General features: G+C 42.1%; 1 protein-coding gene across 1 annotated transcript; it reads left to right on the plus strand.

Moving 5' to 3' along the window:
• The first annotated feature begins 322 nt into the window (after positions 1–322).
• LOC119919875 (T-cell immunoglobulin and mucin domain-containing protein 4-like) lies at positions 323–5,598 on the plus strand. Its single transcript, XM_038740657.1, has 3 exons — positions 323–449; positions 3,321–3,659; positions 4,936–5,598. Exons 1-3 carry the CDS (start codon positions 401–403, stop codon positions 4,962–4,964), a joined length of 417 nt encoding a protein of 138 aa, XP_038596585.1. The 5' UTR covers positions 323–400; the 3' UTR covers positions 4,965–5,598.
• Positions 5,599–11,694: the final 6,096 nt, after the last annotated feature.

The following is an 11,694-nucleotide window of genomic DNA, read 5'->3' on the forward strand; positions in this document are numbered from 1 at the left end:
TCTTATATCATGGGGGTTGTGTTCTTAAAGAACCCTGAGTTATAAGAAAATCACATTATAAAAACCATTTAAGCAATGAAAATTAATTGGTTAGAGAGTAGATAGTATGAAGTTGCCACCACAGCTGATATTTTTTGATACAAATTCCTATATTATTATTAGGGTCAAAAATGAAAAAAGGAAACAACAGAAAAAATCCCCACAGAGGAAGGTTAAGTTCAGCAAATTTCAACAGGGTAGTTAAAAATCACTAGAGTTCATGGGGGTGGGGGTGGGGGCAAAAAAAAGTAAAAGTCAGTTAGAGAAATGAAACTGAAGAGTCCAGCTCAGTCAGCACTACAGATGTGTATAAGAAATTGATTTTGGCATTTCTGACATATGCCAACCGGGACCAGACAAAATGTTCAAGTTGGTGATTCTTCTGTGGATCGTGGGGCAGGTCTCCACAGGTAAGTGTTCAGAGGTTTTACAGATTCAACTCTAGACTGAGAACACTGTAGACTCTGTAGTGTTAGGAACGATGGGCTGCTGAGATATAAAGCCAAACACGAGGTGTGTTGGGGACAGTGGCTCTCCCCTGGCTCTCTGCTGTTAGTCATGTAAGCTGTTCCCTTTGTGATTTGCTGACGGTATTTGATTTTAGTAACATTAGAGGTCCTGATCTACCGGGAGAAATAAACTGGGAATGAAATTGAATTGAAAGGAGATGATATCCTGGCAGTCACTGTTACCATAGCCAGAATCAATGGAACACTTTAGAGGGTCAAAATTACTATTTCCTTACTGTTCTTTAATTAATCTTTTTTTTCTATGTGGGTAATTTTCTAGCATGACGTTTCTCTTTCATAATTTACATTTCCAGAAATAGCTGATGCATCAAGAAGTGCCTGCACGTTCTATATGCATTTTCAGATTGAAATTCTCATCTAGTTATCGTTCTTAGATGCCGTCCAATCTTTTCCTATTCATAGTGACTCTGTGGTTCTTTTTCCATAGAGTTCTCTTGGTAAAAAATACAAAAGTGTTCTACCATTGCCTTCTTCCGTGCAGGAAAAACTTAAGTCTCCGTCTTTGTCTTTGGTCACTTTATCATCCACCTTTGACTCCTTCCCATGCCGCTGCTGCCCAGCACAGGTGAATCAACTTTGTCTGATGCTTCGGCTTAAAACTTTCCATTATGGGTAATCCTGATGAGAGAGTATCTCTTAATGGCATAGCTCTAAGCTTCATTAGAATACAGAAACTCTCCGGCCACTGTAAAGTGTTGATTCATAGGAGAGATCTAGTTATCAAGAAGAAATTATTTCAATAAATATGACAAGCCAAGCCATCATTTAAATTTGGAAAGGGTGTTTATTTTTGGTGGGGAGCAGGTGATAAACAGCAAACACTTTTTCACTTGTATAAAGGCTTTATATGTTTCGATTTAATTTGGGGAACTGGTGTTTTGGAGGCTGCTTTTTTACAGCAGCCCAATTTGGACTCTGATGAAATGGGTTTCGTCAACCCTTTTGGGGAAAGCAGATCCTGGAGTTGGTTGGAGGAGGGTCTCCAGGTTTCTCTCATCTTCAAATGGCCCAAGTCCACCCATGACCCTAATGCTTGTAATGGAATATTTCCAAAAGAAAGCTATGTTTCTAGGCGCCATTGATGGTATGGAGGGTTCAGGGTTCACATGAATATTTCTTTTCTTGCAAGAAAATATCAGCTGGATGCTTCCAGTTGTATGTGGGCAAAGCAGCTTTTACTACCAATTTTATTCTTAATTTTGGAGAGGAGGAGTAGAATAAAGTTTAAGTAATACCTTCATTTACACCACGGAAGAGGAAAAAAGATACTTCCTGCCTCTATCCTAGGAAGGAGAGAATCTGGTCTCTAGTATCAAGGCAATGTAAAATCCTGATTCCATTACCGATGCCATCCAGACAATTTGCCTGGATTCTCCATTTCTCTAGGATAGTGAGGATCTTGGAAAGATGCAAGTAAAGATCTTACTTGTACCTCAATCTTTTTATTGGTTGACGATCAACATGTAATTGGTTTCCAACTCTTATTCATTCGGGGTGGAATCCCAAAACGCTTAACCCATCTCAAGAAAAGCAAAATATCTGATCACATTAGGACTGTGCCTCTTTAGTTTCCAGTGGCTGCTGATAGTCCACTAGAAAATAGATAGTTTTGAGAGATTTCATGAATCAGAGGGAAAAATCCAGCAAGTAAACATGTTGCTGACTGGACAGACCTTTCAAGTTCGAATGACTGGGAGAGGGGAGATAAGGGAGGAAGGAAACCCCTCAGCCCTCAAATTCAGGAATGAAGATAAGATTGCTTGCTGAAACCAGTCATGTGATTCTCAGGAACATACTTGGGTCAGCAAGCAGAGAATCCTTCTGAAGTATGGCTGGGCTGGGGATGGGGAGAGGGAAGATCCATCTTCCTTATTCCCTTTGTACACCAGGAGAGGCAAACTGTCTAACTAGCGAGCACAGCTGCTCTCAAGACCACCATTCTGACACCAGACTAAACAAAGGTGACTTGAAATACTGAGTGGTAGAAGTGATGTGGGGGTGGGGGAGTGGTAGTCTGGGGAGGCTGGTAAAAAATCATTAAAAATATTAAAATAATTTTAAAATTAACAGCCAACAATACTAATGGTGTTTGTTAACTACTTACTAGATGCCATGCACTGCAATAAACTCTGGGATTGATACAAAGTAATCAGGTTGGATACAGTCCCTGTCCCACAAAGGGCTCACAGTTTGAAGGCTTTCAGAGTGAGAAGCAGGGGTGCCTAGTGGAAAGAGCACGGGCCTTAGAGTCAGAGGACCTGGGTTCTAATTCTGGCTCTGCCACGTACGTGCTGATGACTTTGAGCAAGTCACTTAACTTCTCTGTGCCTCAGTTCCTCATCTGTAAAATGGGGATTCAATGGTTGTTCTCTCTCCTTCGTCAACTGTGGGACCTGATTATCTTGTATCTACCCCAGCGCTTAATACAGTGCTTGGCACATAGTAAGTGCTTAACAAATCCCACAATAATAACAATAACAATAATAATACGACTATTATAGGAACGACACCTCTATTATTATTATTGTTATTGTTATTTTTATAGATGTGGTTTCCATAATAACCAGTCCCATTTTCCAGCCCTGACTGCATTTAAGAAGTTGGTAAATAGAAAGAGGGATTTTTTTTTTTTAATTCCCCTGCAACTGGGGCTGCTCAACAGGTTGGAGTCTTAGAACGGTTTTGAGATCCCAGTTTAGGATCATTATGGAACTGAAATGCTTCTCCTCATTTTCTCTCATCTTCCTGCAGCTTGTGCCACATCTGACAAACTAGTGCAAGGCATAGTGGGCCAGTCCGTGCAATTACCCTGCTCCTATGGAACACAGGATGGCAGAAGGGAAGTATGCTGGGGAAGGGGCAGATGCTCTATTTTTAACTGCGGTGACGAAATTCTCCAAACCGATGGGTGGAAGGTGACCTCTAGGAAGTCACCAAAATACCAACTCAACAGTCCTCTCAGTCAAGGGAATGTGACCCTCACGATCATGGATGCCAACGAAGATGATAGTGGTGCATACTGCTGCCGGATAGTAGTCCCTGGATGGTTCAATGACATAAAAAATAATGTGAATCTGCAGATAAGGAAAGGTGAGTGGAATGTTCCTCATCTGGAGGAGAGTCCTGTAATACTCTAAATGTGGTATTTTGGAGGAAGTAGACTTCTTTAGGAGCTGAGGAAAATTAATAAAAAAATGCTACCCAATTTGCCCCTTGTTTTCGGCTCGTTAATCTTGTAGATTACCTCTTCTTCCAAGTGTAGTGGAATTAAGGAAATAACTAGGGTATTTTTAATCAGGGATAAGTGAATACAACTTTTTTTGTGAACACAATGTCAGAATCTTTGCCAAATAGGGAATTTAGTAGGAAAGCCTCCCTGATAGACTGTAAGCTCATTGTAGGCAGGGAATGTGTCTGTTTATTGTTATAGTCTTTTAGACTGTGAGCCCACTGTTGGGTAGGGAATGTCTCTATATGTTGCCAACTTGTACTTCCCAAGCACTTAGTACAGTGCTCTGCACACAGTAAGCTCTCAATAAATATGATTGATTGATTGATTAATTGTTATATTGTATTCTCACAAGCACTTAGTACAGTGCTCTGCACATAGTAAGTGCTCAATAAATATGACTGAATGAGTGGTACCAATTTATTAACTTTGTTTCGCTGAATTCAATTATAATTTTGTGTTCCAAAGCTGCCAGTGGAGTTGGAATCAGCACTTTGGAAGGGTTTCCTTGTCAGTTTAACAAACTCTAGGAATTGCTGCTGGGCCTGACAATACCTAATTTTTGCAATAGGGAATTTCTTGCTGGGTGATGCAGCAACAAAAATATCTTAGTAGCTGTAATGCATAAGAATCTGGAGGCCTTTAAGAAAAGAATAGCCAGACCAAAATCCACCTTAGGCCTTTGTGTGCCTAGAGGCAGGGGGTGGCACTAAGAATGTATCATTCTTAGGTTCCTTGAATTCCTGTTGAATTCCTTGGTGTTTTCCTTTGCCCTTGATTTACATGTTCTTTGACTGATTTAGCTCCTATTGCAACAGGGAAGACTACCACTACATCCACTCATTGCTAATTCACTGTGTTAAATAATGTAAATTAGCTTAAGGCAAAGGAACACAAAGAATTGCAGGGTACATGGCTTTTAGGCCTCAACAAAGGCACGCTACAACCAATCTGCCTGTACCAATTTGTGAATCGCTTTTCTCCAGAAGAGACTTGCGTTGTGGAACTAATTCTCCCCCTGATTCATTGTGTTGTACCCAAAACATGAAATCTGAACATATGTTATAGCAGAAAATAGTACTGAGCATGTTAATTAGCAAAGATTGACTTGCTGTTTCTGCCCTTCTCTCTTCCCAGGTTCTCTTGTGGACGTCTCTTGGGTGTGAGTTTTCCTTTCCTGCCATCAGCCGGTGTTGTTTCTTTCAATTTCTGTTGGGGTATGTACTTAAGAGGCTGGTAATGGCAGTCTGTGTGAAAGGGAAACCTAGAGAAACAACAACAATAAAATATGAAGGAATGCAGGGGTATGTACTAGCAACGCTTTGCAATTGTCTGCTGTGATATGCTGCGTAGTTTGTAACTGTAGGCTGTACTTTAGGGGGAGTTAGTGCTTGGACAGCTAGTCTTTCCAGGCTCTACAGAATGGTGGTAGATTTGTAGCATAAGGGAGCAAGTTTTGCTTACAACTTATGGCAGCAACAAAGATGTAACCATGTCGAGGCACAGAGACCAGCACGAGGGATCGTCCATCATCCAACTGATGGGCGAGAGGATCGGACATGGGGACAACACAATCTGACCAACCAACCACAGAAAGACACAGATGGCAGGAGGACCAGTGGATCCCCAGCTGGGACACAGGCAACCACTGGGAATGAGGGAGGGTTTATGAGGATGGGTGGATTGGTGTGCATTCTCCAGTAGTTACAGAAGGTTCATCCCTATCTATTGGGCACACAACTGGTGTAGCACTCTTCCTTGATATGTGACAAAAATAAAGCTGCTTTTTGCTGCTTCTGAGTATTTTCCTCATTGTGACTCTGTGACAATGACCCACCAGGGCTATTATGGCTGTTTCCCAAATCCCTCTTCTTTCTCTTTGTCCCCACTCAGGACACTACTAGTGTAGAAAGTATCTACTAGTATTTTCTAGCATCTTATAGACTGTAAGCTCTTTGAGAGCAGATACCATGTCTACCAACTCGTACTCTCTCAAGCTCTTTGTACAATGCTCTGCACAGGGTAAATGCTCAATAAATACTACTGATTGATTGATTCAAGAATTTTCTAACATTCGCTAACTCTGGTGAGTCTATCTTAAAACAGAGAAAACACTGGAATCACTGGGGAGTGTTTGGCTTGCTGGGTTGTCTTGGGAAAATCATAGGGTCTCTTTATATCTTATCTGTGAATCAAAATACAGGAATCAACTTTATACCAGTGGTAAGAGCTGAGGGAGAAGGAAAGAGGGGGACACGTAGGACTGAAGTTTCTAAACTTTCCTGTTGTACCATCAAGCATACCATTTAGTCAGACTCAAATACTTTTTCAGGAAATGATTCTCCTAAGATAAATGATTGATCATTAAAATACCTAGCGTATCATCAAATAGGAGTTGAACTTTTTCAATTGCATAAATCTTCTTTATTATATAGTTTTTCCCCCTTTTCTCTGCAGGCAAGCATATTGAGCTCTTAGCTTTGGAACTTGATGATTTAAAAGGAGATATATAAATAAATACAGAATATTATTGAAAGCCGAGGATCCCAGAATATTACTTGGTTAGACTAGTCAGACGTACTACTAGCTTTGTTATCATCCTTTACTTTACATATATTCAAAACAGACTTCCTTATGTGCACAGGCATCATGGTTTCTCTTATTCAATTTATCTTTTCTCTAACTGGCGATGCATGAAAGTGAAGTAGCAGCATTGCTCAAGTTTCATCTTGGAATTATTTTTGGGTCCCTCTTTAACCTTTTCTAACTTCTAAGTTACTAAAAAGTCATCATTCTAATTTAAATTATTACAAATACAGCTAAATTTTGAATTTGGGACAGACTTTTATGGTTGGAAAAGTGTAATTTTTTAAATGTCATTAAGCACTTACTCTGTGTCAAACACTGTTCTAAGCACTGGGGTGGATACAAGTTAATCAGGTTGAACACAGTCCCTGTCCTCAGAGTCTAAGTAGGAGGGAGAACAGGTATTAAATCCCCATTTTGCAGATGAGGAAACAGGCACAGAGAAGTTAAGTGACTTCCCCAAGGTCACACAGCAAGCAGTTGGAAGAGCCGGAATTGGAGCCCAGGTCCCCTGACACCCAGGCCTGTGCTCTCTCCTCTAGGCCATGCTGCTTCCTCCACTTCTTGTCCTTATTAGTGTTTTCAAAAATGAAACAATTTTTGTGGATTATTTTAATATTGGGAACTTGTCTTTTGGGGGAAATGAAAACTTTTAGACTGACATTTAGACCGGGTAGAGATGAAATAGGATTCCTCAACTTCAACCAGGTAATTCAGTTCTCTCATATTTGCTGGAAGGTTTTACTTTTAATGGCAAAGGGGCAGTTTAGTCTGCTGATCTCTTCTTCAACTGAAGTCACTTAGAGATTAACCAGTTGGTGATTACAGCGTGATTTTCCATGAAGAGGGGTTGATCTGTTGGTGGAGGTGGAATTTGAGGGGTAGGAACACCACTGTTTTCATCCTTTAATGTAAGTGCTTAATAAATGCCATTATTATCAAGCACTTAGTACAGTGCTCTGCACACAGTAAGTGCTCAATAAATACGATTGATTGATTAACCACCCCTGAGCCACTCTTCGTTAGTTTCAAGCTCTGAGCTAGTAAGAAGTTGCTCTAAGCCAGACCACATCTGGACTGACCAGGATTGTCTTCACAGCTTGGCTTTTCTGGATACCCAGGTTGGCTAGCTTCATCGTACTGCTGCCATTGCAATCTTTGAATCAATCAATCAACCATATTTGTTAATAGCTTACTGTGTGAAGAGCACTGTTCTAAAAGTGCTTAGGAGAGTACAATAAATGAAAAAAAATGAAACTTTCTTGTCTCAACCACACAGAATTCTCAGTTTTTTTTATTTTTAGTTTTCTTGAATAAAGTGGACACCTACAGGTCTTTCTGATTCCCAGGCCCCTGCCCTATCCACTAGGCCATGCTGCTTCTCAATATAACTCAAAACATTTAAAGTTGATGACAGGCTATAGCTGAAACGGTTTTGATCTAATGGACAGCAGGGCCGATCATGATGGTCTGACCTTTCTGTGGTCAGAACCTTCCTAGGTGGCCTCATAAATTTTGAGACCTGCTTTATATGGAGAATCAGTGTGGCTCAGTGGAAAGAGCACAGGCTTTGGAGTCAGAGGTCATAGGTTCAAATCCTGGCACCACCAATTGTCAGCTGGGTGACTTTGGGCAAGTCACTTAACTTCTCTGGGCCTCAGTTACTTCATCTGTAAAATGGGGATTAAGACTGTGAGTCCCTCCGTGGGACAACCTGATCACCTTGTAACCTCTCCAGTGCTTAGAACAGTGCTTTGCACACAGTAAGTGCTTAATAAATGCCATTAATATTATTATTATGCCCCTTTTACCCATGTTAATCTGATTGCCCCACAATCTATTTTTTAATCCATTACAATTTACCAAAATTCCTATTTTCTCTTTGACTAACATTAATGATTATGATGATACTATCAAATACTTTTGTGCTTTTTATGTGTTAAGCACTGGGCTAAGCACTCCAGTAGATTCAAGATAATTAGGTTGGACTATATCCCATCCCACATGATCTAAACAGAAGTAATGGCAGGGATCCCATCTATATTAATGTGATGAAACTGAGGCAAAAGATGTTGTGATTTGCCCAAGGTCACCCAGTAGGTGAGGGGTAGAGCAGGCACTAGAATCCAGATCCCCAGTTTTCCTGACTCGCAATTCTGTGCTTTTCCACTTGGCCATGCTGCCTCCTCTGCTCCTTTTCTTCAAAGTATTCATTCATTCATTCATTCATTCATTCATTCATTCATTCATTCATTCAATCGTATTTATTGAGCGCTTACTGTGTGCAGAGCACTGTACTAAGTGCTTGGGAAGTACAAGTTGGCAACATATAGAAATGGTCCCTACCCAACAGTGGGCTCACAGTCTGGAAGGGGGAGACAGACAACAAAACAAAACATATTAACAAAATAAAATAAATAGAATAAATATGTACAAGTAAAATAAATAAATAGAGTAATAAATATGTACAAACATATATACATAAATGCAGGTGCTGTGGGGAGGGGAAGGAGGTAAGGCCGGAGGGATAGGGGAAGGAGGGGGAGAGGAAGGAGGGGGCTTAGTCTGGGAAGACCTCCTGGAGGAGGAGAGCTCTAAGTAGCTTTGAAGGGAGGAAGAGAGCTAGCTTGGCGGATGTGCGAAGGGAGGGCATTCCAGGCCAGGGGGAGGACGTGGGCTGGGGGTTGATGGCGGGACAGGCGAGAACGAGGCACAGTGAGGAGGTTAGCGGCAGAGGAGTGGATGGTGTGGGCTGGGCTTTAGAAGGAGAGAAGGGAGGTGAGGTAGGAGGGGGCGAGGTGATGGAGAGCCCTGAAGCCAAGAGTGAGGAGTTTTTGCCTGATGCATAGGTTGATTTGTAGCCACTGGAGATTTTTGAGGAGAGGAGTAACATGCCCAGAGTGTTTCTGCACAAAGATGATCCGGGCAGCAGTGTGAAGTACAGATTGAAGTGGGGAGAGAAAGGAGGATGGGAGATCAGTGAGGAGGTTGATGCAGCAATCCAGTAGGGATAGGATGAGAGATTGAACCAGCACGGTAGCAGTTTGAATGGAGAGGAAAGGGCAGATCTTGGCGATGTTGTGGAGGTGAGACCAGCAGCTTTTGGTGACAGATTGGATGTGAGGGGTGAACGAGAGAGTAGAGTCGAGGATTCATTCATTCATTCAATCGTATTTATTGAGTGCTTATGGTGTGCAGAGCACTGTACTAAGCGCTTGGGAAGTACAAGTTGGCAACATATAAAGAGGGTCCCTAACCAACAACGGGCTCACAATCTAGAAAACTGTGACTTGGGGCAAATTTGGTCAAGGGGACTCCCCACGTTTCCACAGCCCTGAATGCACTGAAGCCTAAATTCAGCTCCCCACCACTCTCCTAGAAAAACTGGGAGAGCAAACAAGATAATTTTTGACAGAGCTACTATCTGAAAGGCTAATAAGAGGATAATAAGGCTCAGTGCAAGACCAGCGAGGCCTCCAGTCTACCACTTCCAGCACTGTTGTGACCCCAAGCTTGTCCTCACCTCCAAGGTGCTCTCATTGAGTGGTATCCTGGTATTTTTCACCTGATGAGCTAGCATCTCCGCTATGTCCAGCAACACGAGCAGGTCAGATGGGGCGCTAACAGCTGCCACCTCCTCCAGCAACTTTCTCATCAATCTAGGTACCTCCTTAACCGGAATTCCCTGGCCTGCTAGCAGAAGCTGAGTCTTATGAAGATGACACCAAGGTTGCGGGCTTGTGAGACGGGAAGGATGGTAGTGCCGTCAACAGTGATGGGAAAGTCAGGGAGAGGGCAGGGTTTGGGAGGGAAGATAAGGAGTTCAGTCTTGGACATATTGAGTTTTAGATGGCGGGCAGACATCCAGATGTCTTGAAGGCAGGAGGAGACACGAGCCTGAAGGGAGGGAGAGAGAGCAGGGGCAGAGATGTAGATTTGGGTGTCATCAGCGTAGAGATGATAGTTGAAGCTGTGGGAGCAAATGAGTTCACCAAGGGAGTGAGTGTAGATAGATAACAGAGGGGGACCAAGAACTGACCCTTGAGAAACCCCTACAGTATGGGATGGGAGGGGGAGGAGGGGCCCTCAGAAGAGACTGAGAATGAACAGCCGGAGAGATGAGGAGAACCAGGAGAGGACAGAGTCTGTGAAGCCAAGGTTGGATAGCGTGTTGAGGAGAAGGGAGTGGTCCACAGTGTGGAAGGCAGCTGAGAGGTCGAGGAGGATTAGGATAGAGTAGGAGCCGTTGGATCTTTCACCTTGCCTCATTTCTTTTAGACTCTTTTAGACTGTGAGCCCACTGTTGGGTAGGGACTGTCTCTATGTGTTGCCAACTTGTACTTCCCAAGTGCTTAGTACAGTGCTCTGCACACAGTATGCGCTCAATAAATACGATTGATGATGATGATGATTTCTATGATTCTGTAGTAGCCTTGTCTGATTCTGGCAATTGAACTCGAGCTAGAAATGATCCCAACTGAGATAATGCAGGAGTACTAGGTGAGCTTAAAAACCAACTGCTATCGGACCTGCAGTAACCTTGGATGCCTTTGTACCATTTTAAAGATGGAGATGTCCAACATCACAAGTAACTCTTCCAGTTCCTCTTACTTATCAGTCCCTTGACTAGGCACACACAATTTCACTTTAGTAAATCACTAAGAGAAAAAAATTATCCAAATCTCACTACCAGGAATGTTGGAAAGAACATCTGTGGTAAAAGTGAAAAACAGTGTGGCTTAGTGGAAAGAGTATGAACCCAGGAGTCAGAAGATCTGAGTTCTAACCCCAGGTCCTCCATTTTCCTGCTGTGTGACCTTGGGCAAATTATATAATTTCTCTGTGATTTAGTTTCCTCATCTGTAAAATGGGGTTGAAATAACTACTTTCCCTTCCACTTAGACTGTGAACCCCTTGTAAAAAAAGGGCTGTATCCAACCTGATAATCTTGTATTTACTCTAGCACTTAGTACCATTCTAGCACATAGTAAGTGCTTAACAAATACTACAGTTATTATTACTAAAGTGGGTCACTAAGAAGGATCAAGGAGACAGGACTGTCCAAAATGCTAGATGGAACCAACTTACCCTTCCTGAAATATAGTGGTAAATAATAATGGTACCTCCAAGAACACTGAATAACCTGGGAGCTGGCAAAATACACACACAGGAAAAGGAAAAGCAGCAGAAAAAAATCCCCAAGGGGAGGAAAGTGTGTTCAGCAAATTTCAACAGTACAGCTAAAAATCTCTATTGTTCATTGAGGGTGGGGGGAAAGAGTAAAAGTCAAATAGAGAAATGAAACTGAAG

Source organism: Tachyglossus aculeatus, chromosome X1 (assembly GCF_015852505.1).
Source record: "Tachyglossus aculeatus isolate mTacAcu1 chromosome X1, mTacAcu1.pri, whole genome shotgun sequence".
In the NCBI taxonomy this organism is placed as follows: Eukaryota; Metazoa; Chordata; class Mammalia; order Monotremata; family Tachyglossidae; genus Tachyglossus; species Tachyglossus aculeatus.

Excerpts from the sequence above, each read along its gene's own strand:
- LOC119919875 (XM_038740657.1), top strand. The coding sequence starts at position 401 with ATGTTCAAGTTGGTGATTCTTCTGTGGATCGTGGGGCAGGTCTCCACA. Across the intron at positions 450-3,320 it reads CGTGGGGCAGGTCTCCACAG|CTTGTGCCACATCTGACAAA; the intron begins GTAAGTGTTCAG and ends ATCTTCCTGCAG. Across the intron at positions 3,660-4,935 it reads GAATCTGCAGATAAGGAAAG|GTTCTCTTGTGGACGTCTCT; the intron begins GTGAGTGGAATG and ends CTCTCTTCCCAG.